Below are 27,604 nucleotides of genomic sequence, written 5' to 3' on the forward strand. Positions count from 1 at the left end.
GAGGGAGGGAGGAGGCGGTTTCTGTGAGCGCACTTTCGCGGTGGACGCGGTACTCTGCTTCGCACTGCACCAAATAAAAAAGACCCTGACGTTGGATTCAGGGATACACTTTAGATTTAACTCCCCCCATCCCCCTCCCCCTCCCCCCCCCCCTCCCTCCCTCCCCCCAACACACCTCCAAAACAGATGAGAGAGGGCGCGTCTTGAATCCAAATCCGTTTTAGTCTGATTCGGTTTGTGGTTTGTTTACCCGTGTGTGTGTGTAATTTGCGAAAATGACGCAACACGTGTGGAGGTCTGTTGCGTTCAATTTGTCTTTTTTGTGTGTGTTTATTTTGCTTGTTGTTGTTGCACAGCGCGCGATCTATTGCTGGTGCACGAGTTCTTGGCTCATGAGTATTCCAGCTGCAAACTACTGCAGGTTCTGTCTTCACAACACACATACACACATACACACACACGCAAACACACGCACACACAAAAAAAAGCCTTTGAGACACAGACACCCCTGGTTTGTACAGGATCCACACACACACACACACACACACACACACACACACACACACATACTCACAAACACACCCCAACGCGCGCACACGCGCGCACACACAACCCCCCCCCCCCCCCCCCCCCCCCCCCCCCCCCCCACACACACACACACACACACACGTACATCTCTGAGTCAGCGAATCCCTTCACTTTGCAACACCACCACCCACTCGTCCAACCCCATCCTCCTTTTCCATAACGAAACACCCAAACATCACGGAGCAAAAATATGTGTGACGTGACAGCAGCATCATGTCTACACGCCGACTCACGTAGGCTATATCAACAAAATGGGGGAGTGAGAGTTACGACGGAGGAGGAGGGGTGGAGGAAGCCTCTCAGAAGGGAACCCATCCCGCTTCGCGACTTACACTTTATTTTGCTGCATTATCCTTCGCTGAAGTCGGCCTGCGGTCACCGTCTCCCTTCTGCGGGATTCAGACAGTGCCGTGTGTCCGTGGCAGGCTTTCCGATCGGAATTACGTCAATAGTCGCAGGCTACCGCCAATGTACAGTGCAACACTACATGGTTTTAATAAGTGGTACACTGTGTCACTGACGTTTAATCGATCAACTGTCCGCGCCAATTGAAGCATGTTGCGTCGTTTTGAGAAAACAGCGCCCCCAGGTGGAGGCTTGGGAGCGGTGCAAGTAACCTCCGGTCAAGATCAACCAATAGCATCCAGCTGCAGCCCCGGCGCTGGAGCCTGTGGTGTGACAACAGGATCTGTGGTGTAGCTGCGGCAGGTCCGGGATTTTCGTATTTTTTCGACGTGTTGCATCACAGTCGGCCCCTAGTTGCCCAAGTTGAGCTTTTCAACGTTAATTTTTCTTGTTAAATGTCAATAAAATAATTAATTCATAATTAATCTAATAAGAAAAAATATATAAATATTAATGGCTATATATATAGCTATTGCCTCTTACATGTATTTTTTTTTTTAAATTAGATCAATTATTAATTTTATTGAAATGTAACAAGGAAAAATATTGTTGAAAAACTCGACTGGGGCAACTATTGTGACCGAAAACTTTGAAATAGCCATAAAAAACGCATGCATGTCCATAAAGACACAGTGACCCCCTCAAAAAAAATGCTGATCCAACTTTGCCACAGAACATCTTAGTTTATCAGGCAAAGTCAATTCTACCACATTAGCCCAGACTAGCAGGCAGCTTCCGGGCAGCATTAATCGATCATTCCCCTGGAGAAATAAACAGCGCAATAACAAAAACAACGGCGTCTCCGCGGTGTCGCTAAGGCCCATTTACCCCAGGCACATAATAAGAAATGTTACATAAAAAAGGACAATCAATTCTTAATATTCAAGTTTATTGCAGCAGGGGCAAGTCTGTGTGAGACGAATCAATACAGGTTTTAATAGATGTTGTGGAGGAAACACTCTCGAAACGGGTAAAACACATCAGGAAGGGGAGCCCTTGATACCCCGCCTCCCCGGGGAATACAACCGCCCCTTTATCTGCAGTAAATTAACTTGGAATGGTTATAAGAGGCTACCGTACAACTCAAAGCTCAGCCATGAACAATTTTTATTGCCTGAAAAAGCATCCACTGTACTGTGATCCCTCAGGTTTTAACCGAGTCGCTATGTAACTAGATCAGTATCCCTGCACCGGAAATGAAAACAACATTCATGCCACAAAAGCACATGTCTCAATCGCATTCCCAGTGGGGTGAGAGCAAATTTTCGTAACATTTAACGTGGTTAAACGTTGGTCTCATTTGAAAAACGTGTATCTGCAGTTGCCTTCTTAAAGAACACGTTGTAACCTTCAGCCTTACAGCTAAGGTGGGACTTTACCAAACAGCCTTACATGTTGGCAAATTGTATGAATAAAAAGGTCAATAAAGTTTAAGTTGTACAGGACACAAAACCTCCCACCCATCAATACATGACACAAAACAAGGAGAAAACACCTATAAGACTTTTGTAACAAGGAACAGCGAGAGCATGCATGCTAGCGACGCTAGAAGCTAATCGTCTGGACTCATTGGGGCCCTATGGGGTGGGGTTGGCTAGGTTAGCAGTATGGTTAACAAGCTAAGGGGTGACTGGTGTGCGGTTTGGTGCGCGTCACTGCGGCGCCTCTTCGTCCTGCTGCTCCTCCTCCTCCTCTTCCGACGCCTCCTGTTGGTTCTTCTTCTGCGGAGAGAAGATAGACGGAACGTAGCGCTGAAAAGACGCTACCGCTATTGTTATGCTAGCCCCAGTGACGGTTAGAACAGAGGTCGAGTAGCCTCTACAAAATCAACACCTGGGAGTTCCCGCCCTATATGACGGATAGATCCGTTAAAGGGGTGATGTTACGCCACCGGGTGCGAGTGTGATTAGCCGTTACAAGCCGTTTGAAGATCTGCCCGTCGCTGTGCCCTAGAGACAACACAATTGGGCGTGTCCACCTCGATGTACCCTGGATACATCAGTCCACCGGCCCACCCAGTGGACTGTAGCAAACGGCAATCATCTATCCATCGTACATCTAGGTGGACACGCCCACATGTGATGTGTCACTGAAACACAGTCATAGGCAGAGTTTCAGAAGACTTGTAACGGCTAATCACTCTCACACCTGGTGGTGTACCACCCCCCCCTTCAACCAGTTGGTAGGGTCCACTGGTATGGGCTTATAGATGGATCAGACACCAACCAACATCACACCTGCTGGGGGAAACGGGGGGGGGGTCTTTTACCAGTTTGAGGAAGTCGATGAGTTTGTAGGCGTCTTCGCCGGTGGTGAGGTCGACAAAGTCCCGCGGGATCCGGTAACTCAGACACGGGCTGGGCTGTACCGTCACCTCGCTGGTGGTGTGGCGGAACGCTGGGCCCTCCTACACACAGACACACACACACACACACACACACAAGGACAATGTTAGAACACACACACAAAATAACAATGTCCGAACACAAACACAAAATAACAATGTTAGAACACACACACTCACAAAATAACAATGTTAGAACACACACACACACACACACACACACACACACACACACACACACACACACACACACACACACACACACACACACACACACACACACACACACACACACACACACACACACACACTTTGCTATTCCAAGGAGAGTTGTTTTTTTAAATGAAGAGTGTATCCAATGTAATCATCTCCCTGCTCCGTTCCGGTGCCATAGAATTATAAAAACAACCAATCAGGAGCTTGGGGACAGCGCCAGGCACAGTCGTGTATTGGCCAATAATATTCAGTCATCACCTGTTGCTGGGCTTGTTCCCCTTCCTGCTGATTGGCCGAGAGCGGGTTCCCGGATGTAAGCTCCTCCCACGAGAACAGCAACGAGTCGGTCACCAGGCCGAAGGGGTTGATGTCGATGAGCCACACCCGTCCCTACAACACACACACACACACACACACACACACACACACACACACACACACACACACACACACACACACACACACACACACACACACACACACACACACACACACACACACACACACACACGAATATAAAAAGGTGGACTACAGAATAATGCACAATTCATAATTCTCAATTAAGCAGGCGCACATGATGCTAGATCACTTACGCAGCTGTCTCTGTACACATCCAACACAACTGTGGAAACAAACAAAAGACACAAACAACAACTGTGTTAGAAAGCCGAAGTGTGTCACTTCAAAATGAGTGCATGCTAATGCAAAAGACAGAAACAACACTGCGTTGGAAAACCGAAATGTGTCACTTCAAAATGAGTGCATGCTAATGCACTGCAATTAGGCGAGGCTCCCCTGGGGCTCCTTCTCAATGCAGCCGCTAAATCACCCGTTTGTCTGAAAGTACAATAAATGAACCGAAATTTCTCTTTGTGACAGCGCGGCGAAAGTGAGTAATGGCTTTCATATTGAAAGCATTGTTGAGGTGGTTTGGGGATCGTTTTGGGCCCTGTTACATAACGGCTTTTTGACAAAGTACCGGGGCACTTTGCAGCCTGCTGTATTTTCTGGCTGAGTCACCAGAGACTTAAGAACATGAGTTCTTGTGGATGCATTGCAGGCGGCTCGCCGTCGATTCACACCATACTTGGCTTGGTTTGTGCGAGAGACACACGTCAGAGCTGCCACTCGGTCTCACAGGAACTCGATTGGTGGATAGCAGCAGAGCTACTTCATCCGTTTACTACTCTCACAAATCAGGCTTTAGATTAACATCTAAAGTCTTATTGCAGACGAGCTCAAGTCTGGGTCAACAGAGTGCTTGATTTTCTTTCGCTTTATTTATTATTCTTTTTTCGGCCAATCATGTTGCTGGAAGGGCAGGGATCTTTAGACACGCGTGACACGGAATTGGACTCTACTGGAAACAACGTGACGGGTGGATCCACATCAAACATGGCATAGCCGTTCATCTCGGATCCAGAAGAGGACTGATAACTAAAACGAGAGCATGTTTTCTACCCCTTGTTGGAATCCCTCCTTGGCCAACAGCGAACGCAAACTGGTAAACTACTAAACTTTTCACGTAGCCGGTTAGGGTTAGGGTTAACGTCCTGTTTGGACACCACTTAGAAAACGGGTCTGAAAGGGTTTAAAACCAAACCACTGTAGAAATACATTTTTGTTAAAATAGTCTTCTGAAACCTCCATCTTGCACCCACAAATGAGTACATCTTCCGAAAAATATCTCCGTAACAAAACAGGAAACGCTGCGTGACTCCGCCCCCTAACACCTACTGGTTTCCTGCCCAGGTGCTGTGCAGTCTCTCCCCCCAGAATTCAATACAGTATAGTCTAACGTCTGATTATCGTTTCGTAGATCTACATGAAGCCTAACCAGACCCTTCCCCGCCCCCCCCCCCCCTCCCCTCCACAGGAACTCACAGTCCTCGTCTGGGAAGTTGTAGCGGATATGCTCCTGGAAGAAGGTCTGGATGGCCTGGCAGACGGTCTCCTCCTGATTGGAGATGTGGTGGTAGTACTGAGTGTAGTCCCTCTGGCAGATCCCTGAGAGGAAGCAGCAGACCACAAAGCCTCTGGATAATCACACGGAGGCGAACAAGAATCCCAAGTTTGTGAAAATGTGTGCAGTTGTAATTCGTCACTTTCTTTCCAGGAAGCAATCCCACCTAAAGTACACCATCTTAAATACTGCCGTTTTACCATCAGTGTTAATTCAACTGCAAAGCGAGAAGCAAGGCTCCCCCCAAAAAACATTTCACAGACACCCAATAGCACAATCGCAGTATGTGATTTTAAAACAAGCACTTTATCTGGGCCAGAGGAAATTTGAAATGAGGTTTACCGATAAGTTTGTTTTCTTTGACGAAACAGCGGAACTCTCCCCCGGGAATGAGTTCGCTCCACTTCCTCAGGACGAGCTGGGACCCGGGACAGAAAGAGATGACCCAAAAGGTACTGGGTTAGATTCCCAATCATTCAAATTTACATTCAGGGCATTAGGCCGACGCTTTTGTCCAAAGCAACCATGCAAGGTGACGTCCAGCTCGTTGGGAGCAGTTAGGGTGAGGTAACCTTTGAGCTTTAAGGAGTTTAACTTGGAGCTGCTGCCACTATTGCGTTCGGAACCTGTTTCGTATCTGTAGTACACCGCTAGCTGCTTTCAACAAAAGTTTCTAAATGATTACATATGCAAGTTCTTGCACGTGTAAAAGGTTTTCGTTAAAATATAGTTAGTAATCTGCTGACATCACAAGGAAATGGTAACTTCTAAATGACTGTACTTTGTACTACACTAGTGGCACTAATCTTTGCTGAGGCAGCTTCACGTTTGAGCGGTTTCACAGATGTGTGTGGAATACCTCATAGTTGATGACTGGATCCGGGGAATCTTGGTCACTGCAATGCAGGAATCTGCCGTATAAGGAAATGTTAGCGAGCAGTCCTTTAATCTTATTTTCATGAAATTAAAAACCGTACTACACATCTCAAAAGGATCACAAGAATAGATAGACTTCATAAAAACAAAAGCTCTCATTTTACATTCACCCACGGGGCTTTGCCAACCTAAATTATTGGTAAGCACTCGCTCTTAACGCGAGAACCTTTGCACATAAACATCCACCAGGTGACAAACACATTACTCTCAGGCGTGGCCCGCAGCAGATGTTGGTGCGCTGCAGTCGACGTGATTAATGGAGTTCAGCCCAGACGGAACTTAGCGCCAGACAGCGCCGATGTAATCAGCGGAGGGCGAGGAGCCATGAGTCTGCCACCGGGGGATTTTTTTTTAACCACACTACAGGCACACAGTGAGGGGGGGGGGAAGAGGGTGAGGGCGGGCTGGAGGGAGGGTGAGGGACTGAGGGGGGTGAACGCGTGAGGGAGAGAGCGCAGCAGAGAAGGAGGGCGGCGTGGAGGAAGAATAGGAGGGAGACAGGGGAGGAGGGAAGGAGGGTGAACGAGTGAGTGAGTGAGGGAGAGGGGGCAGCAGAGGAGGAGTCAAACACGTATGAGTGAGTGAGGGAGGGCGGCCGCGACGGAAGGAGGGTGAGATGGAGGGAGGGTGGGAGGGAGAGAGTGAGGGAGAGAGGGAGGGAGGGCAGCATGGAGGGAGAAAAGTAGGGAGAGAGGGAGGGAAGGAGGGCAGCAGAGAGAAACGGTGGGAGGGAGCTCAAGCTCTGATCTGAGCTCTCAACAGGTGTTTATCGTTTCCCTCATCTAAATGCAAAGCCCTTTTGTTTGTGTGGTGGCTGTCATGTCCCAAAACATTGTTTAAGGCTGAAATGCAAGATTAATGTACTGTGTATAATGCACTTTAATTTCCAGGTGCAACACAATCAATATTAGACAAGGCAGCATGTTTTGGCATCAATATATAGTAAAAAAAAAAGAAGCAAAAACAACCACAATAAATGATGTGCTTATGCCAACGCACCGAGAGATGTTAATGTGTCAAAGAGAGGTCGCTTACGGCTGCGTGAGGTCGTGGGTGATGAAGTCCGAACTCTTGAAGAGCAGAAATACGTCACTCAAACTCTGACACTGCAGGGAGCTGTTCAGGGCGATCCAGTTAGCATCCTGCATGGGGGAGCACGCGCACACTTTGTTAACGCTTTGTTGAGATGAAAACATGAATGGATGAAATTCAATCAGTGATGGTAATCCTACACTTAAAAACAGTACTTATCATTGTGTAGCATCTTATCCTAGCTATCTTTGTTGCGTACGGGGAACGGGTTAACCTAGCGGTGGTTAGTGTTTGGCACTTGGTTCATCCTTTCTGTACCGACAGCGATTGTTGTTTCTCTCATCTGACAATTGTACTCATTGTAAGACGCGTTGGATAAAAGCGTCTGATTAATGCCCTAAATGAAAATGTAATCTGTTTACCCGAGGAGCGCTCCAGTTGAGTTTAGGAAAGACTCGCCCACCCAAGGCGTTGATGGCCTCTAGAACTTTAGAGGTGAACTCTGGAAACTCTGGAGCCTGGCAAGAGAAGATGCAACATGTTTAAGGTGTTAATCTTTTTCAAAAATGTTTTCAACAGATGAATTATTTCCCTTGTCCCCCCCTTCCATCTTTTTACTCATATACGTTCTGTATTTTGTGATAAAAGCGCCATATAAAAGATTTTTATTATTATTCAAAACATTACGCTATCACATACACACTATTTTAGCCAAACAGGTTTCTCTGACACTCACTGTGACAGTAGCAGTTGTCTCGTCATCAGACCACTAGGGGGAGAGAGGAGAGGGAACACTGGTTTTAGCGGCACAAATGCTCAATTATATATATATATAATATATATAATATCCATCCCAGACAGGAAATTCAGAAGACATCAGATGGAAGAAAATGCAATGAAAATACACAGGGTAAAATAATACCATCTTCAATTATATCCAGAAGGAAATATAGCCAGTATATTCCTCCCTAGGATAAACAAAAGTACAATTGTATTTTGCAGACCGAGGCTGAAACATCATGTAATCTGAAGAATCATAACAAACAAATGAAGGTCCCTTTAAGACAGCCATCCAGTACCTGGATATCTTCTTCCTCATCTGAGTCGCTATTGGTTGTGTGTCTTTGTTCTGTGTTGTGATCACTGTAAAAAAAAAAAAAATTAATTATTGTTATTATCACATTTTAAAACAACATGCCTGTTATATGAATTTGTGTGTTAAAAAACTGCAGGGATTGAATTTGGGTTCACCTCCCAGAGACTACCAGTGTACCATCGTCCAGTAGATAATCTATTACATTCTGAGGCAGTGGAAGAATCAAGCTGAGAGAAAAGAGGGACAACATTTTTTCAATCATTTGGCAGTGTGATGCGTGCCATGACATTTCATCACTAGGAATCTGTGTGCTACATCCGTAGTATGTGCAGATATTTTGTATATATATATTGATGTAAAAATCCTCCTGCTTTGTCGAATATAGATCTTGTTATACCAAAAAAACAACACCAACATGAATTACACGCAGTAAATACATCTTTCAATCCAATCTTAAACAATGCTTTCGGCCAGTTCATTTGGCAGTGGGAGGTGTGTCATGACGTTGCATCACTATGCACATGTGCGCTACATCAGTAGTAGTGCGGATATCTATTGACGTCACTTATCTCATCTATTGCTTAGAGCAACTGTCCAATAATAGTAAGAGTAAGGACAACAATGTTGTCAAAAATCATCTGTCATTCCTAACCATCTCTACATCGCTCCATCGTTCATTGATAGGAAAAAGGCCCAGCAAGTCCCCGAATGACACTATGTTATAAGATATATAAGACTGTATTTCAACATTTTAACCAAATTCCTCAGGTTTAGCACCACCAGTAACGTTAACGTCACTGATGGAGAATAGCTCCCTCAGCGTCTGATTCACCCTCACGTCTCCGTCCCCATAACCTCATCCTCTCCATGAAAACATCATCCCCGTGACAACATCATCTTCATCACTTGACCTGATACGAGTCGGGGTATGTACCTTTTAATCGTATGCTTCTTAAATATCGGGTACCAGACCGAAAACTGACAGTTGACGACTTGCTCCTTCTTCATGCTGCAACTACTTGGCCGGAAGTGGTTCCCTCGGTAAATATGTCCCCCGTTGCATCGACGCTCCACTTCCTGTTCTGTTTCTCAGAGTAAACAAAACTTCCAAACTCTGTATGTGCTTTATCATTATTAACATTAGCGTTCATATATATTTTATACGTTTTAATTATCATAATATTACGACAAAGAATATCAACAAATTGACACCCTCGTCTTGTTAATATTTTAATACATTTATTTATTTACTGTTCTTAATTTGTACTGTATTTTTTTGTAATCTTGAGCAGAGGAATTGTGACCAACAATTCCCCTCTGGAATATGGGATGATGATATGGAAACTCCCTGGAGGGGGACGCTGTTCTCTTTGACACCAGGAGGCGTCTCTAGGCTGGAGGGGGACCTGTTTAATAGGTCCATGAGGGGAACGATATTCCCTGTGACACCGGGAGGCGGGTCTAGCTAGCACGGCCACGGTGACTTGTGACTTCAATTTATTAGAAAACCTTTCATTTTTCACGTGAGTAAAGTTTCTGCTCTTGTACATTTCCCTACGTACATGTTTTGCTTTGTCCCACTCTTCTCCAGACTCAACACATCTCCTTATTGTACACACAAACAGGAAATTCGATGTGAAGATGTTTAAATCTTTAAGATTTGGACAGTTGATGCATCAATTATATCATGGTATTTGCATGAACATATCAGGTCGCATGAAATGCTATAGTCCCTTTGTAACGATGTGATCCAAACACGTACAGATACCAACATGAGCGGCTTCACGCATCCCAACGCTACCACCACCCCGCATGTTGTGAAGGAAGAGGTACAGTTCAGCTGTAATATACAATGTAATCAGTATGTATTCAATAGCATATGTGCAGCTGTACTGTACAATGTGATCAGTATGTATGAGTTTGTGTTCAATAACATAACAAGGTAATGTTATGTACTGTACAATGTGATCGGTATGTATTCAATAATCTGTCATCTGTGCTGCTTGTGTATGTTGTGTCATTTGTACCTGTTCACCTGTAGGTCCCTTCCCAGGGACGCAAAATGAGTTTCAGTGCCCTACTGACAAATATAGTAGTATCGTATTGTAATGCTCTGAACTGTAAAATGTGATCATCAGTATGTATCCAATAGCATAATATCTGCCATACATGACTCTTTATTGTGTCATTTGCATCGTGTAGGCCATGGCCGAAGGGAAATGGGTCAAACTTGACAAGACCACATACATGGACCCCGCTGGAAACACAAGGTACTGCGTGTGCTCTCATTGTAATGGCTTTAACATAATATCCGTTGCTGTAAATGTCCTCTTTAACACTCTTAACACGTTTGTGTCTTAATTTCTTCAAGAACCTGGGAAAGTGTCAAAAGGACAACCAGACCACTCAACACTGAGGCGGATGGTGAGGCTCAACCAGTCTTTTAATTTAATTCCCCTCCCAGTGTGGTCCACTTGGGTGTGTTTTTCTTGTTCACATGGCCTCACCACCACCACCACTTGTCTCCTTGTAGGCGTTGGGATAATTGCAATTCTGAAAAGGACCCTCCACAAAGACTGCCTTGTCATGGTAAAGCAGTTTCGCCCACCACTGGGATGCTGTTCCCTGGAATTCCCCGCAGGTAGGACTAGCTCCAACTGTGACCAGATTAACATCTTTGTTGGATCTGAGGGCCATTTGTTTGCCCACAGTATAGCTTCTAAATGACAACTTCACAATCATCAGTTCACACTAGGGCCACCAAAGATAAGAATGTCTAAATGACACATTTCAACACCTTTTTCATCGTTTTTATTTTGTCTTCCACCGTTTAGAGAAGATGATAAAGAAAAATGCATGACCTGCTCTAATTATGTAGCTTCTTGGATTGAATTGAATTCAAATACTGTGGTACTTTTTCTGATGCTCTCCATGACTCCTGTTCTTTGTCTATTTGGTTTAGAGTTGTCTTGTGCCAAACCAGGTTATTTATTAAACCTATTTCAGGTTATGAACCTTTTTTTTTTTTTTGTGATGTAATACTCTTGCCTTGAAGCTAGAAACATCCAGCTTCTGTGGCTGTCACACCCTATTGTAAGCCAATACAATAAATGTATTCGGGCTGGTCGAAAGGCAGACAGACAGACCTACCTGTCTTTTATGCCTACCTACCTGTCTGTCTGTCTGCCTACCTATCTTTCTTCCTACTTACCTGACTGTCTGTCTATGTACCTGTCTGTCTGCACTCAAAGAGCACAACCGGATTCTTCCACAATGCTAGGCCGACCTATCTGAGAAGCTAGCGAGCTAGCCTTGTGTTTTGGGGGCGTGGCTTCGGAGGGAGGCGTGACGAGAGGGATGGGATTGGCTAGCCGTCGGGATTCACCAAACTGCCGGACCCTGGCTCATGTTGTGCACAGACCGCTGTGTGCGGAGGGCGGACAGGACCGGGGCCGACGCCTCATCTCGTGTGTTTTCCCTCCCCAGGGCTGATCGACCAGGGGGAGGGGGCGAAGGAGGCGGCGGTGCGGGAGCTGAAGGAGGAGACGGGTTACATGGGGGAGGTGGTGGGAGTCACACCAGGTGAGGGGGGTCTCCTTGGATGGGCCAGTGCTAGCGTGCTAGCGTTGACCTGGTGTTGTTGACATGCTAGTGGTGATCAGCACGGGGTGCAAGATGTCTTGGCGCTAGGAGTAGTGTGCTCTTGGATACAAATGTTCCATCATACCCTAACCCTAACCTTTTTATAATGTTTTATTTTGAACACAACCCCTTTTTTATTGAGCAATTCAATAAAAAGTTCACCAATTTCACCTTTAACAGAAAGTACATCTTCCACACAGAAGTACACACACGGATCACTTTTGACGATGTTTAATTTGAAGTGCGACAGGTTTTATTTTCCAAATGCCTTAACTGAATATGTTACATTTTCGGTCAGACCACACACTAAACATGCTGTTCCGCCAAGATGAATATGATGATGGTATGGATTGAGGCTCTCCTGCTCTTGTTGATTGGTGTGTCTGTCGTCTTGTCTTCAGTGACCTGTCTGGATCCCGGCTTGTCCAACTGCACCACCAACATCGTCACGGTGATAATCAACGGAGACGACGGCGAGAACATCCACCCCAAACAGCAGCTGGGTGAGCACGCACTCACTCACTCACTCACTCACTCACTCACTCACTCACTCACTCACTCACTCACTCACTCACTCACTCACTCACTCACAATAATCTACTGACACACAGCAGCTGGGGCAGCACTCACTCACTCACTCACTCACTCACTCACTCACCCACTCACTCACTCACTCACTCACTCACTCACTCACTCACTCACTCACTCACAATAATCTACTGACACACAGCAGCTGGGGCAGCACTCACTCACTCACAATAAGCTAATAAGCTTTTATTCAGATACTCACTCGTGTACCATCTTCTCTTTATTACATTTTCATTTTTACTGTGAATTTAGTCATTTTGGTTTTATTGTCATCTAACTCGTCCCCTGTCGTTTCTCCCCTTCCTTCCGCAGGTGATGGAGGTAATGAAATAAAACACATTCAGTTTGAAAATGATTGCCTTAATAATGAAATTTGCATGCCAACTTTTTTATACCGTGTTAAATCATCACAGAAAATGTCTTTCCCTCCAGAATTCGTCGAAGTCATCCTCGTGCCTCTGGCTGAGTTCCAGACCAAAATAGATGGTTTGTTTTTAACATGAAACCAATAACATATTTTACACATAGCCGAGGGGTGGGTGGCTGGGTGTGTGTGTGTCTGTCTGTCTGTCTGTCTGTCTGTCTGTCTGTCTGTCTGTCTGTCTGTCTGTCTGTCTGTCTGTCTGTCTGTCTGTCTGTCTGTCTGTCTGTCTGTCTGTGTGTGTGTGTGTGTGTGTGTGTGTGTTTCTTGATTCTTCCACTGCCTCAGAATGAACCATTGTACAGTAAGTCGCTTTGGATAAAAGCGCCCGCAAAATCCCCTCAATGTAAATGTTAACGTACTTCCCCCTTGTGCAGAGATGCTGAAGAAGGAGAAGATCGTGGTGGATACTAAGGTTTACCTCTACGCCATGGGGATGGTGCAGGCCTTCTTCAAGCCCAACGAGCTGCCAGTACTCAAGCAGTGAGATAACGAGGAGACGAACGAGTTTTGAGGAGACGAGGCTATAGGAAGAACGAGAGAGAGATTGTTGCAGCCTTTCGTGGATACGCAATCTATGGATCACTCGGTCAACATGGAGCACTAGTCGATTAGGTAACTCGTTTGAAGTGCTCAGGTTGTAGGTTTTTAAAACTGTTAGCTTGTTCATCGGTTGTGGTTGATATAGTCTCTAATATTAAAGTATTGCTGTGCACCTTATGTCATTAATAATGTCCCCTGCCGTTTTTAGAACCCGAACTGCTACCCACCCTTTACATATATGTTGTAACAACTGTATAATTACGATACGGAAATTACAGCTTCCAACATTCCTAACTTTCTAATGTTCTGTTTTGCCATTTAAGCTATTCTTTAATTCTCTGTAAGTTTGCTATATGGAAATAACAGTGTGTGCCTTAATTGATGTGGTTTTGTAGCCCAATCCAATTTTGCACTTGGAGAATTTTAAATGTAGGAAATATGGTGTTATATTGATAAAATTGATATACCTGAATTGCTTTGAAATTAAAACATGCTACCAACTGCTCAAGGTTGTTACATTTTATTACTTCTTCGTCATTCAGAGTTTCACTCAAATCCTTTGAGGGATTTGGTAGAATTGTCAATGAGCGTTTATCTTCTTTCCGAGAGCAGAATAACTTTATTATCATCGTATAAAAGCCAGTATTGGCTTTTATATACCTAAACTATAGGTTTTAGTCTAGGTATATACATTTTTCTAGTTTTGTATTGTGTAATTTTAATTAAATTACATTTTCCAGATGTAAAACAATAGTTGAGGCCAGGGGCTAATTTTTTTTTATCTAAATAAAGAAATTTAAAAAAGTATTTTATCCAGTGTACCGAAGAGGGCGCCAGAGTATACGCGTTCACTGTCCACGACCGTCGAACAAGAACTCCCATCGCGAGATTTGCGACCCGTGTTTGAACTTTGGTGCTCAATCAGTATAGGGAGTGTTATGCTAACTTTGAATTTCTAAAACACCTGTTGATTAAATTCTGGTGGGGGACAATTATGTCGAACAAGCATGGTATCAGTATAGCAACACACAGTATTATGGAGCGGTGCCATAGTGCTGCCTGCTAAAGGCTTTTTCGCTTTCACTTGAGGACCATGTTGATTTGTTGACAACATTCACTCCCACCCAGCAAGGATGGAGCTGGCCAGGACAGGTGAGACGTGCTGGCTGAAAGCCACGGAATACTTGCACTGCTATAAACGTATCCTTATACCACAACTGCTACTTTCACTACTAAGACTAGGGGCCTCTACGAATTCTCTTTTTTGCATAGGTAATGTCCTTTCCCACGGAGAGGAACAGGAAGTGCTTGGAGGAAAGGTGGTTCGAATTCTAAAAATGCTTAGGAAAGGAGCCTCGAGGCTTCCTTTAACCCTCCTTTAGCATAGGTTACTCCTGAGCAACCGTTGCGAAAGGAAGGAGATAGTGGTATCCAATAATCCTTTACGGCTGCAATATTTAAAGCAACATGCCACCGACGAAGTTTACCGTCTCTACGCGAAGAAGAATGAGAGACGCGGTAAAGCAGAAGAATAGAAGAGAAGAAAATACAATTGATAATAATGGATACCGATTTCAGAAATATATTATTTGAATCGAAATTAAATCATTTATTGCTGGTTATTAAGCACACAATATGCACCCTAAGAAAATAAAATGTCGACTTCCCAGTTAAGAAAGACTAATGGGGGAAGTTAATTTCAACATCAACATAAGTTGAGCCTCTTTTTTTTTTTTTTTTTCACATGTGAATTGGGTTTTCAACTGGCCTAAAATATTTTCGCTGGCCAAGTCCGACCTAAGTGATTCTCACTGTTGGCGACAACCTGATTTGAAATCAATACGACAAGAACGTATGGATCAAAAGAGTGCTTGTTGCAATGTAGACAAACTTCGGAAAACTGTAGTTCCACTGTAGAGACGCTAGAGGTCAGCAATACTCCACGTGGTGCAATGACGTCGGTTAGGAAAAGCAGCGCTGTCTTTGCCTATGTTCGAAAGGAGCCACCTTTTCATCCTTGACCCGATGAGATTTGACTATTCGTAGAGGCCCCGGGACTACTACACAGTAGAAGTCCTAAACAACTGTCCCTTGCGGGTTGCCGTACATAACACATCAGTGGTTGGTTATCCAACGTTAATCATAAAGTAACCTGTCAGAGGGAGTGTGTTTAATAACCTCCAATAAAGGTAAACAATAAAGAATGATCAGTACTAATGATCAGTACTCAGCAGGGAGACCTTGCCCTCTGTCTAGCTTCTCCCCCTGATGCCTTTCCTTCGATCCTTTCCGTCCACCTCCAGGGAAGGCGAAGAGGATCCACCTGAACGCAGAAGACTGCAATGAGCTGGGCCGAGGCCCAGACGGCACCAGTGTCCTTAGCCAGACCAGGCCTCTTCCCAGCACCCCGAACAGGCGGCCGCACCCGAGGACGCCCACCAAGAAACGAAAGCTTGGTACTCTTTCATCAATCTTGCCTTCCTTCTTCTTTCATATGGCTGTGCTGTTGTTCACCTAGACTCTGGATAAGCCTCCCGCTTCCCCCCGCACCAATTTTACGCACACTTAATGTATGTTGTACGTCAAGGCATTTAGGCCCAACCCAATTTCTACCCCTTACCCCTTCCCCTTACCTCTCCCCCTTGTTTTGAAGGGGTAAGGGCCTAACGCCTTCCCCTTACCCCTTACCCCTTACCCCTTCCCCTTCCCTCCTCCCCTTACCCCTTCAAAACTAGGGGGAGGGGGAAGGGGTAAGGGATGGAAATGGGATTGGGCCTTGATGTACACACTTATTGTATGTATGCCGGTCCTGGCACGTAACGTATGCACTTGTTGTCTGTTGTACGTCCTTGCACTTAAAAATAGCATCGTGTAGCATCTTATCCTTGCTAGCTATGTTATATAAAGGGAAGGGGTTAACCTAGCGATTATGAGTGCTTGGCACCCGTTTCTATGAACATCCTCATAGTACCGACAGCGATATATTCTGACAAATGAACTTATTGTAAGTCGCTTTGGATAAACGCGTCTGCTAAGTGCCCTGAATGTAAATGTAATTTAATTCCTCCCCTTCCCTCTCTGCTCCACGTCGGACAGAGAGTCCCTCCAAGCAGCAGAGGAGCATGAATGACTTCTACCAGGTGAGCGGCGTGGTCAGTTCCAGCCCCCAGAAGGGGTCCCAGCAGCCCAGCTCCTCCCGGCACACGACGGGACGCGACGGAGGGGGTACCACCCCACCTCCACCAGCGGGTGGAGACCCCGGGGACGACGACGACGACGACGACGACGACGACGACGTTAGCCTACTGGCCGCTCTGGCTCAGGAACATCCTGAGACGGAGAAGGGGGAAGGGGAGGAGGTAGACCACCTGGAGGGAATCACGTCGGAGATGTTCGACGACACTTTGTTCGAATGCGCCGCCGCCAGAGACCGGACCAATCAGAAAGCAGGGGGGCGGGATCTAGGGGAGGAGGAGGAGGAGGAGGACGAGGGGGTGGAGCCGCTTCCCGACGCCCACTACGGGCTCCTGGGCAGCAGCAACAGGGGCCTCCAGGAGCCGCGGGGTCGCATGGAGGACCTCCCCGAGGAGGTGGTCCGACTGATCCTGCTGCTGCTGCCCGCCCAGGACCTGTACCGCCGCGTCGTGCTCGTCTGCCACGCCTGGAGGACCATCGTCCAGGACCCCAAGGTCAGACCGCCGCCGCGGACCACCCCGTTGACAGTACCACGTAGAGTACCACGTTTACGTTCACATGTCGTCCGTTAGCAGACTAGCACGTTGACATTAACATGTATTCTGTTAGCAGACTACCACGATTAACATGTCGTCTGTTAGCAGACTACCACGGTGACATTAACATGCAGTCTGTTAGCAGACTACCACGATTAACATGTCGTCTATTAGCAGACTACCACGATCACGTTAACATGCAGTCGGTTAGCAGACTAGCCTGTTTAAAATAACATGTCGTCGGTTGGCAGACTACCACGTTTACGTCTACATGTTTTCTGTTAGCAGACTGCCACGACTAACATGTCGTCTGTTGGCAGTCTACCACGTTCATGTTAACATGTCGTCTGTTGGCAGTCTACCACGGTTACGTTAACATGTCGTCTGTCAGCCGACTACCAGTGTGTTACACTGCCCCACCACACCCTCTTGTGAACGCCGGTCAACCCGCTTGAGTCCGTGGTCACATGAAGCAACCTGAGACCGAACCACTCTACTCTCAATAACGACGCCACTAGACGTACGACGCTATAGGCCGAACCGGGGAGATTGACGACCTATTAGAGAGCGGCATTATTCCCTCTGGCCTGCAGTTCGTCCCGTACAAGAAGGAGTACTACCGCTACATGATGGGGGAGAAGGACACGGTGGCCAAGATGAAGTCCATCCTGGAGGACGGGGGCGTTCTGGACCCCAGCCTGCCACAGGAGAGCGTCCGACGGCTTGTCTTGTAAGGCCCCCCCCCCCCCCTTCCTCGTGATATGGTTTAGTCCGCCTTGTCCGGTGCTCTGATGTCACGCTTGCGATAAGTAGGGAATCAAAGTGTGTGTGTGTGTGTGTGTGTGTGTGTGTGTGTGTGTGTGTGTGTGTGTGTGTGTGTGTGTGTGTGTGTGTGTGTGTGTGTGTGTGTGTGTGTGTGTGTGTGTGTGTGTGTGTGTGTGTGTGTGCGCGTGCGCGCAGGTTGATGTCCCAGCATGCATCTGGTGAGCGGCTGAGGCCGGAGGACCTCATGCGGTGCGTTGGGGGGCACCGCCTCTTCCCCGTGGCCCAGTCCTGCCTCGCCCGCCGCTTCCCCGACCTCAAGCAGCAGGTAGGGACAAGCGCACCTGAGACACACACACACACACACACCTTATCCTTGTACAAACACACACCCCAAAACACGTACACACCCCTTATCCTTATGCACACACACACACACACACACACACACACACACACACACACACACACACACCTTATCCTTGTACAAACACACACCCCAAAACACGTACACACCCCTTATCCTTATGCACACACCTCAACACCTGTCACACACACACACACACACACACACACACACACACACACACACACACACACACACACACACACACACACACACACACACACACACACACACACACCCCCCCCCCCCCCCCCCCCCCCCAAGCCAAGCCTGTCAAACACACCCGCCACTCACTCCTTACCTTTTAATCCGACAGAGTCCACATGTCAAATTAGGAATTTGGCAGTTAAGGAAGAATTCCCTCTTCCCCAACTGCCAACGGATTGACACCGACACATTGACCTCTCGTATGCTTTCGACCCCCCCCTTCAGGACCCCCACCCCTACGCGGTCATGGCCCTCGTGCTGGTGCTGAGCGAGGCGGTGGCGGACGTCCAGGCCCTGGTGGACCTGCTGCTCGCCGCCATGTCCCGCGGCGCCGTGGTGGAGTTCCTGAGCCACGCCGCCGCCCTCCTGCTGGCCGCCGCCAACAACGAGGTGAAGGTCAGCAGCAGGTAACCGCGACAACGCCTTCTTCCGGCCGGAGCCGGAGTCGGCGACGGAGCCGGCGCGACGGAGAGAGGGTCACCGTTGCATTCGGTTCCCCCGACGCTAAGCGCTAGGGTTAAAGGGGACCTAATATGCTTTTTCGACTTTTATGACCTATAAACTTTGTTATAATGATTTAATAGTCATGTTTAACCATGCACAAAAAACGATGTCGATTTTCGGGAAACTCTCCCTCTCATCTGGGCGCTCTCAGCATTCTTTGTCAACGCTCGGTTTCGTCCTTCTCCGCCCCCTCGCCCCCCTCCTGCCAACCCCACTCCGTTGTGATTGGTTACCTTCCTTGGAGCGCACGCGCGGGCAGATTTGACCAGGCATATGGGGGCGCGGCAGGAGTACGTCTACGTAGATGTTTCCCGGAAATGTGAACAAATGAATCGCAAACGTTGTCACGAGTGTTTAGCGCTCTGCTGCACAGCCACCCCAGACTGTCAGCAGGGAATACGTCGAAATGCATGTACGTCATTATTTGACACTTTAGTATGGTTAACGCATTTTATAAAGAAGAAATCCTCTACAATAAATACACGAGCACTAACTAGAGGTGACTGCGAAATGCAACGCCGCAAGACCAAATTTGGTCAAATGGTGGTGTCCATCAGAGGAACACAGTCCTGGAATATATTACCAACACATGTTAGAGACTGTGCCACTTACACCACCTTTAAAAAAAACCTTAAACAGTGGTTAGTAGCAAGCCAGACCTGCTCTCATAATGTAACCTTTGGTCATTCTAATTTTTTAACATGGACTCTTGATGTGAGGACCTATTTTGTGTGTAAAAGTGTTTTTTTAATCTATTTTGTATACTGGTATGTTGTTTTTATGTTCTTGACTTGCCTTAGGACAACGGATGAAAATTAGCAATTAAGCTAACTCCGGCATTTATATTGATGCTCTGGCTGACATATTGATTAATGTGCACTGTCCTAATCAAATAAATAAATAATAATAATAATAATAATAAACATGACTATCATCATTATAACAACGTTTATAGGTCATAAAAGTCGAAAAAGCATAATAGGCCCCTTTTAAGGTTAACGACAAAGAGAGCTAGGATGAGGGGGTCCACAATGCCTAGCATTGCTTTTAAGTGCCAGGACGTGGAACATACAACAAAGTCAAAGGTCATGGGGGGAGGGGGGCGTGGCTATGCAGAGTCTAGGTGAACCCTGAACAAGTCATTGTTGACTCTTTTTTGCGGAAGCTGGTGAACGACTTTAGGAAATAAAAGGAAGTTGTTGAAGATGTACTGTATTTAACACTGTGAAGAGTTCCGCTCTGCCCCTGCCCCTATCGGCTCTAAATATGTCTTTGTGTGTACCGGTTGTTGTTTTTTCCTCGCGCCACCTTTATTTCGAAAACCATCGTATCAATAATAAGCTTTGAATCATGAATAATTAACGTTGGCTCGTTACTCTCCCTCTCTGCAGGATCCACTACAACATCTTCTACGTCCTCTACCTGATGCACAGCTCCTCCACCTCAATCACCACAGGGCCCAACGGGTGAGGGAGCACACACACGACGCACAAACGCACAAGAGTTTTTCGATTTACTGCATATGCTGCAGTATAACTTTTACAGAATTTCAGGAAAAAAATTGAGAACCGATAGGGGACCAAGCAGCTTCGCTGCTCGCACCCCGAATAACAAACGACGAGTTGTGATTCGAAATGGGGGAATGAATCGATTAAGTGTGTATGTGTGTGTGTGATCTTGTGTTGTCAGTGAGTGCTACCAGCTGACCCATGAACAACAACAGATTCTGAGCCACCGGATCCAACCCGACCAGGTGGTCAAGATCACGGCCTTTGCTGGTACAACTATCACTATTACTACTACTACTACTTATACTACCATCCCTATTGCTATTTAATACTACTACTACTATCAATATTACTCCGACTACTACTACAGGGTTTCCGCGGGGTTGTTAAAGGTATTAAAAGGTAGTAAATGAAATTAGCCCAAATTAAGGCCCGTAAAAAGTATTAAAAAGTAATAAACAACATCTGACGAGGTATTACATTTCCAACAAGGCCTATGAGTTTTTCGATTGGTGTTATTCAGGCCTATTTCCTTAAATTTCTAAAACTTGCGTGGATTTATTTTTATGTTGCGATTAGTATCTTGAGATATATAAAACCAACCAGTGTGCAATGAGCCGGGTGCGCTTCTAAAAAAAGAGGGATTAAAAAAGAGAGCACATGTTAAATTTGTAAACAACTAACTGACAATAAACGGAGAGGAAAGAAGAGCCGAGCGCACCTTTTTAAAAACAAAATAGGGGAGAGCCGGGTCGATTGAAACACTTTTCAGTTATCCGCTTTTTCAAAGATGGCGTTACAAATAATTTCAACATCTCATCTCATCATCTCATCGTCATCCGTTTATCCGGGGTCGGGTCGCGGGGGGAGCAGCTCCAGCAGGGGGCCCCAGACTTCCCTTTCCCGGGCCACATTGACCAACTCTGACGGGGGGATCCCGAGGCGTTCCCAGGCCAGTGTTGAGATATAATCTCTCCACCTAGTCCTGGGTCTTCCCCGAGGTCTCCTCCCCACTGGACGTGCCTGAAACACCTCCCAAGGAAGGCGCCCAGTGGGCATCCTTACCAGATGCCCGAACCACCTCAGCTGACTCCTTTCTAAGTAAAGGAGCAGCGGCTCTAATCCGAGTTCCTCACGGATGACTGAGCTTCTCACCCTATCCCTAAGGGAGACGCCATAATTTCAACATGTGATCAACAACTCACATGTGTGTTCTCTTAGTTACAAGTGTAATTTAATACATATGTTGGATGATCGAGCTGTTATTTAACTTTGAACGTAAGTTTGACATTTGCGGGAAACACACATGCGGGACGAATGAAACGGCATATTTTAAAAATAAACTATTGGCCTTACTCTTGTTTGTTTTACTCATTTATTTAAAGGTACATTGTTCTTAAATTCTTGCTATTAGGTCTGCTGGAATGTTAGAAAACGTTCAGTATTAAATAAATATTTTGTATTAAATTTGTAATCGATTTTTTTTATTGAAAAGCAAGAAAATAAGTTTATAAAGGACATTTAATTGTTTGATTTATGCAATGGTGAAAAATTAAAGCAAAATGATTGAAAAACAGCAAAAGCCACATTCGGTTTCGGCTTTCGGCCAACTGTTTAAGTATATTCGGCTTCGGACAAGAATTTTAATATCGGTGCATCCCTATTTAAGAACTATGGCTTTATTACATTAACTATTATACAATGATAAGTCACCATCTTCCCATGTATAGGGTTAGGGTTATATATATTGTATAGGTCTATGTAATTATACTGGGGTGCTAAAAACCACTAGGGTACGCTACTTGGCAATAGGCAATGTTGGCCCCGCTTAACCATTTCAACAAAGATGTAGAAAGTGTGTGTGAGAGACTCCCCCAAGGTCCAGTTGTATGAGTTCATCCAGGCAGACTAATCACGCGCAAAATCTCTCTCTCTCTCTCTCTCTCTCTCTCTCTCTCTCTCTCTCTCTCTCTCTCTCTCTCTCTCTCTCTCTCTCTCTCTCTCTCTCTCTCTCTCTCTCTCTCTCTCTCTCTCTCTCTCTCTCTCTCTCTCTCTCTCTCTCTCTCTCTCTCTCTCTCTCTCTCTCTCTCTCTCTCTCTCTGCCATTCTTTCATTTAGTGGCGCCGATATAAATAACAGTGATTTGAAATAGATCAAAACGTCTCTCTGTGTGTCTGTCTGTGTCTCTCTCTCTGGTCTGTCTCCTGCTCTCCGGTCACATTAACTCTGCTGTGTGTGTGTGTGTGCGTGGCGGTCTCTCCCTGCAGGCACGGGGAAGACGTCCACGCTGGTGCGCTACGCGCAGCAGAACCCCCGGCTCCGCTGCCTCTACGTGGCGTTCAACAAGTCGGTGGCCACCGAGGCCCAGCGCCGTTTCCCCGGCAACGTGGACTGCAGGACGGTCCACTCCATCGCCTACAGCGACGTCGGCAAGAGGTGAGAGACAGACAGACACGCAGACGCAGACACAGACGCGCAGACAAAACTCGTAAGCGAAGAAAACGTACTTCCATCAGGTACAAAAAAAAAGAGAAATAATGCATTGGTAATACTGTTCACAACAATAGTCGTGACATAAAGCTTTTTTAATGGAATTGAAGCGGCAGTGGTTGTTTATATTATTATCACACACGCACGCACGCGCGCGCCCATGAGAACAAGGAAGGAAGGAAACTGCGGTTAAGCACATTCTCTGTGCTTCTCGTTTCCGCGTCCAACAGGATAGGCATGGCTTAGTACACCATGAGTGTGTTTATGCAAGACTCATTCGGTTACTTTACAACTAATATATCGCCAACTGGGATTACCCACCCAAGGAGCCCGCCTCAGTTCGAGGAAGACACTGGGACAAACGCTGCAGGGGTCATACAGTTGACCAATCCAAGCTGTAGTTCTGTTCGGTACCAATCCTATATGTAGAAACACTTGTATGTGTGTCTTTTATAGGAAGAGTATAAGCACCGTTTTTATGTTCCACTTTTTACTGCTATTACTTTTTAGATGCCTTTTTACAGATTTTTCATTAGGTGATATAACGGCTTTTACACTGTGTGTTTGTTTTTATGTACTGTATGTGATTGTATGTCTATCTGGACTTTGGAGTCTGCAATCAAGTTTGTTTGGTTGATTGTAACCATAATGTTTGAAAAGTAGAAGGTCAAACTTATTCAGGTGAAACATCACTTTTGGAGTCAAGCTCTTTTCTTCTATAGGCTTTCCAAAAAAACAACAAAGCTACATTGTAATATATATTAACTATTCTACCTCTCCCAGGAATGCTCTCGCTTCCTTCCTCTCTCTCTCAAGCACGCACGCGCACACGCATACACACAAGAGCACGGAACGGGACGCATGTTTCTGTCCGAGGAGCCCAGACCGCGTCCGACCGGCATTAAGATAAATAAGTCTGAGCCCACAGTTAAAGTCCATTTCTTCTCCTACTAATGACTCGTTAAGGTTTGTGTGCATGAAAGCAAGCCTTAATTAAACGACCGCAAGGCCTTTTGGAAATGTCAACAGAGGTTAGGGTTCTGACGCACGTAAACGGAGCGCTTGTTGTGCAGAGTCATAACCAATTGAAATTCTCTGAGGTTCTGAGGTTCTGAGATTCTGGAGGACAGGTAATCTGTGAAATTCATATTACTTTCACTTTCACTTTCACTTTTGTTGTTTGTTGTTTGTTTACACGTACCCTGTAGTCACCATTTTAAGAAGCGCCCCCCCACCCCGTCTCTGTCCCTAGCTACCAACTGAGCAAGAAGCTGGTGCCCAACCTGAAGGTGTTCTCCGTGGCCAAGGTGCTCCCGGCCGGCCGGGGCGGCTTCATCCACGGCAAGGTGGTCACCACCGCCCTCAACGCCTTCATGGCCTCCGCCGACCGCCGCATCGCCCCGCACCACGTGCCAAACACCTTCAAGAACACCAAGGGCCTCCCCCAGACCCTGGACGCCCAGGAAAAGGCGGTACGCTGAACGATGTGCGCTCGCTTGTGTGTTGAGGTGTAAGGAACAAGAGAGAAAGAAAATCAAGTTGTTTTTCTTGTCCTTGGTTGTGATCGTCCCGTGCAGGCAGCGAGCGTGCCTGATCCAGATGATCTCATCCGCTGACTAGTTTGTTTGTTTCTATTCTTAGAACTGCTTGAAGTGTCCTCATGTGTGCGGTAACCATTCCGTTGCTCTCCCCGAAGTCTGGCATTTTAGTGTGAAAATTTCTCCTTTAGTTCTTAGAGAAAAAGTCATCCTTTCCATTGTAAAGAATTCCTTGATTCTATCCCTCCACTGTTGAAGGCTTGGAGGCTGAGGTTAATATTTTGGCATCTCCCTCCAAGTTTTTCTTAACAATTTTACACCAAATATTCAATGTTCGTTTAATAATTTCATTTTGGCTGTTTTGATGTAATTTATTCCCTTCACCTCCTAATCTAGCATGAAGTGGAAATGTTTTATAATATTTTCTATATATTTCGCATTGTATAGAGGGCAGGATGCACACACTGAAAACCTCAATTGCCCTGCAAAAAAGTATTCCCTTAAATTAGGCACAGATAATCCTCCCTCATCCTTGCTTAACTGCAGTGTTTTTATGTTTTACTCGTGGCCTCTTACCAGCCCAGAAGTGTGGGATTTAAAAAAAATGATGCCAGCAGCCGTGCCTTTTGCTGACCTTTCGGCAGCCCCGTTGTAGCGCCGCTCTGTCCTAAAGACGAGCGTCTCCTTGTGTCTCTGTCGCAGGAGTATGTCCGGGACTGTGAGGAGATCTGGAGGAAGATGAAAGACCTCAACGAGAAGAGCAAGGAGGGCTTCCACATGACCCACGATGGTAAGGAGAGTGCTCGCACGCACGCACCCGCACAATTACTCACTCACCCACCCACTCACTCACTCACTCACTCACAGGAGCAATGATGGTTGAGTTTTCTCACGTCCAACATGGCGGCTGTGTTGCCTAGGTTACCTGAAGCTGTGGCAGCTCAAAGAGCCGAAGCCGTGCCTGTCGGACCGCTACGACGTCATCTTCATCGACGAGGCGCAGGACTGCACACCCGGTGAGTCACGTGACCCGGTCACATGACTGACTTGCATTTCCAAATATGGGCAGGTCACATGACCAACTTGCATGTCCAAATAGTGGTGTCCCGGTCACAAGACCTGGTAAATTGTCACAATCAAGTTTAAGTAGAGCCTGTCTAAGTAGTTCAGAGTTACGTTTTACGTTTAAGGCATTTACTTAAACGTACTGTCCTTATTTCAAATCCACTTTAATGTTTGTATATACTGTAGGTCAGGGCTGGGCGATATTGCAAAAAATATTATCACGAGTATTTTTTCGATATCGATATTAATCACGATATATAATATTAAAAAAAATAATAATTAAAAATTAAATATATCTTTTTCTCTTATTTTCATTGTTGTTGATAGGCTGTGTGTGTGTGTGTGTGTGTGTGAGACATGTACCAGGTACCAAGGAATGGGCGTGTACTTAAGCATTAACCGCAAAACTGCGATCTGTTTTTATTTCTGCCGCATTGGCTGTCAGATAAAGTCCATATCAGAAATGTTTTAGTTTTTTTTTTAATTAAAAAAAAAAATATATATATATCCAGCATTTATGTCTAATGCTTATCGTCGTAATCGACGTGAGATTTATCGCGATTAATAATCGTAATCGAGTTATCGCCCAGCCCTACTGTAGGTATATAAAAGCGGTCCGTGTTCTTTTATATGCCTTTGTTTGCACCGTGGACGCGATTCGGCCAGTGAAAACTGTTTTTAAATGTGCCTTATGAATAAATGGTGCTTACTTTACTTACCTTTTGTGTGCGGCAGCCATCATGGACGTGCTTCTGTCCCAGCGCTGTGCCAAGGTCCTGGTGGGGGACCCCCACCAGCAGATCTACACCTTCAGGGGGGCCGTCAACGCCCTGCGCACCGCCCCCCACACACACCTCTTCTACCTCACCCAGGTACGCGCACGCACGCACGCACGCACGCACGCACGCGCGCGCGCGCACACACACACACACACACACACACACACACACACACACACACACACACACACACACACACACACACACACACACACACACACACACACACACACACACACCCCTATTCTACCTGACACACACACACACACACCCCTATTCTACCTGACACACACACACACACACACACACACCCCTATTCTACCTGACACACACACACACACACACACACACCCCTATTCTACCTGACGCACGCACACACACACACACCTATTTACCTTTTGTAATGCGGACCAACATTCTATGATCCAACATTCAAAGTGTCTGCCATCATATCAAAAGTAGAAAAAAGAAGCTGTCTGTTTCTACGATAGTCGACACGTCCATCTCTCTGTATGCTTTTGAGGTTTGAGAACATATCCAGGTAATGGATAGGTTCTTAAATTATTAGCGGGCCTGATAATAATACCGAGTTGGTAATTTGGTAGGTTGCAATCAATCATCTTTTTTACAGAAGAAATATTTGTTCTGTAAATGTATCCTCCGGAGGTTGAAATTATGTAACGGGCCCGAGTAGACAACCAACGAGCCAAATGTAGAACACAGGCACCGCTCTCTCTCCTCTCCTCTCCTCTCCTCCTTCCCTCCCTCTTCCCCCCTCTCCTCCTCCCCTCCTCCTTCCCTTTCCTCTCCTCTCCTCATCGTCCCCTCTCTCCTCTCCTC

General features: G+C 46.1%; 3 protein-coding genes across 4 annotated transcripts in view; 2 read left to right on the forward strand and 1 right to left on the reverse strand.

The window, feature by feature from the left end:
• Positions 1-1,855: 1,855 nt before the first annotated feature.
• cdc123 (cell division cycle 123 homolog (S. cerevisiae)) lies at positions 1,856-9,634 on the reverse strand. The gene is made up of 13 exons (XM_056588860.1): positions 9,515-9,634; positions 8,736-8,807; positions 8,564-8,627; positions 8,221-8,253; positions 7,907-8,002; positions 7,488-7,594; positions 6,376-6,427; positions 5,859-5,934; positions 5,438-5,560; positions 4,147-4,175; positions 3,812-3,943; positions 3,263-3,400; positions 1,856-2,714 (listed from the first exon to the last, which is right to left on the reverse strand). Exons 1-13 carry the CDS (start codon positions 9,586-9,588, stop codon positions 2,646-2,648), a joined length of 1,065 nt encoding a protein of 354 aa, XP_056444835.1. The 5' UTR covers positions 9,589-9,634; the 3' UTR covers positions 1,856-2,645.
• A 362-nt stretch (positions 9,635-9,996) lies between these two features.
• On the forward strand, positions 9,997-14,274 carry nudt5 (nudix (nucleoside diphosphate linked moiety X)-type motif 5). The gene is made up of 10 exons (XM_056588861.1): positions 9,997-10,103; positions 10,345-10,409; positions 10,783-10,850; positions 10,952-11,004; positions 11,114-11,221; positions 12,067-12,162; positions 12,624-12,725; positions 13,123-13,131; positions 13,243-13,296; positions 13,609-14,274. The coding sequence occupies exons 2-10, from the start codon at positions 10,353-10,355 to the stop codon at positions 13,716-13,718; spliced, it is 657 nt and encodes a 218-aa protein (XP_056444836.1). The 5' UTR covers positions 9,997-10,103; positions 10,345-10,352; the 3' UTR covers positions 13,719-14,274.
• A 288-nt stretch (positions 14,275-14,562) lies between these two features.
• The window catches only part of fbxo18 (F-box DNA helicase 1), a 33,171-nt gene continuing 20,129 nt past the window's right edge, over positions 14,563-27,604 (forward strand). Inside the window, exons 1-13 of one of the 2 annotated variants that reach the window (XM_056587906.1) lie at positions 14,563-14,926; positions 16,078-16,230; positions 16,871-17,463; positions 18,099-18,235; positions 18,466-18,595; positions 19,106-19,287; positions 20,776-20,850; positions 21,074-21,162; positions 23,160-23,328; positions 24,635-24,854; positions 25,623-25,710; positions 25,841-25,936; positions 26,721-26,857. In XM_056587906.1, coding sequence (XP_056443881.1) covers positions 14,908-14,926; positions 16,078-16,230; positions 16,871-17,463; positions 18,099-18,235; positions 18,466-18,595; positions 19,106-19,287; positions 20,776-20,850; positions 21,074-21,162; positions 23,160-23,328; positions 24,635-24,854; positions 25,623-25,710; positions 25,841-25,936; positions 26,721-26,857 — 2,088 coding nt within the window. In that variant the 5' untranslated portion in view covers positions 14,563-14,907. The remainder of the gene's footprint in view (positions 14,927-16,077; positions 16,231-16,870; positions 17,464-18,098; positions 18,236-18,465; positions 18,596-19,105; positions 19,288-20,775; positions 20,851-21,073; positions 21,163-23,159; positions 23,329-24,634; positions 24,855-25,622; positions 25,711-25,840; positions 25,937-26,720; positions 26,858-27,604) is intronic. The other variant, XM_056587907.1, reaches the window with a different exon arrangement.

This window comes from Gadus chalcogrammus, chromosome 4 (genome assembly GCF_026213295.1).
Source record: "Gadus chalcogrammus isolate NIFS_2021 chromosome 4, NIFS_Gcha_1.0, whole genome shotgun sequence".
Lineage (NCBI taxonomy): Eukaryota > Metazoa > Chordata > Actinopteri > Gadiformes > Gadidae > Gadus > Gadus chalcogrammus.

Excerpts from the sequence above, each read along its gene's own strand:
- nudt5 (XM_056588861.1), top strand. The coding sequence starts at position 10,353 with ATGAGCGGCTTCACGCATCCCAACGCTACCACCACCCCGCATGTTGTG. Across the intron at positions 11,005-11,113 it reads ACTCAACACTGAGGCGGATG|GCGTTGGGATAATTGCAATT; the intron begins GTGAGGCTCAAC and ends GTCTCCTTGTAG. Across the intron at positions 12,163-12,623 it reads GGTGGTGGGAGTCACACCAG|TGACCTGTCTGGATCCCGGC; the intron begins GTGAGGGGGGTC and ends TCTTGTCTTCAG.
- cdc123 (XM_056588860.1), bottom strand. The coding sequence starts at position 9,588 with ATGAAGAAGGAGCAAGTCGTCAACTGTCAGTTTTCGGTCTGGTACCCG. Across the intron at positions 5,561-5,858 it reads CAAAGAAAACAAACTTATCG|GGATCTGCCAGAGGGACTAC; the intron begins GTAAACCTCATT and ends GCTTCCTCTCAG. Across the intron at positions 2,715-3,262 it reads TCATCGACTTCCTCAAACTG|AAGAAGAACCAACAGGAGGC; the intron begins GTAAAAGACCCC and ends TTCTCTCCGCAG.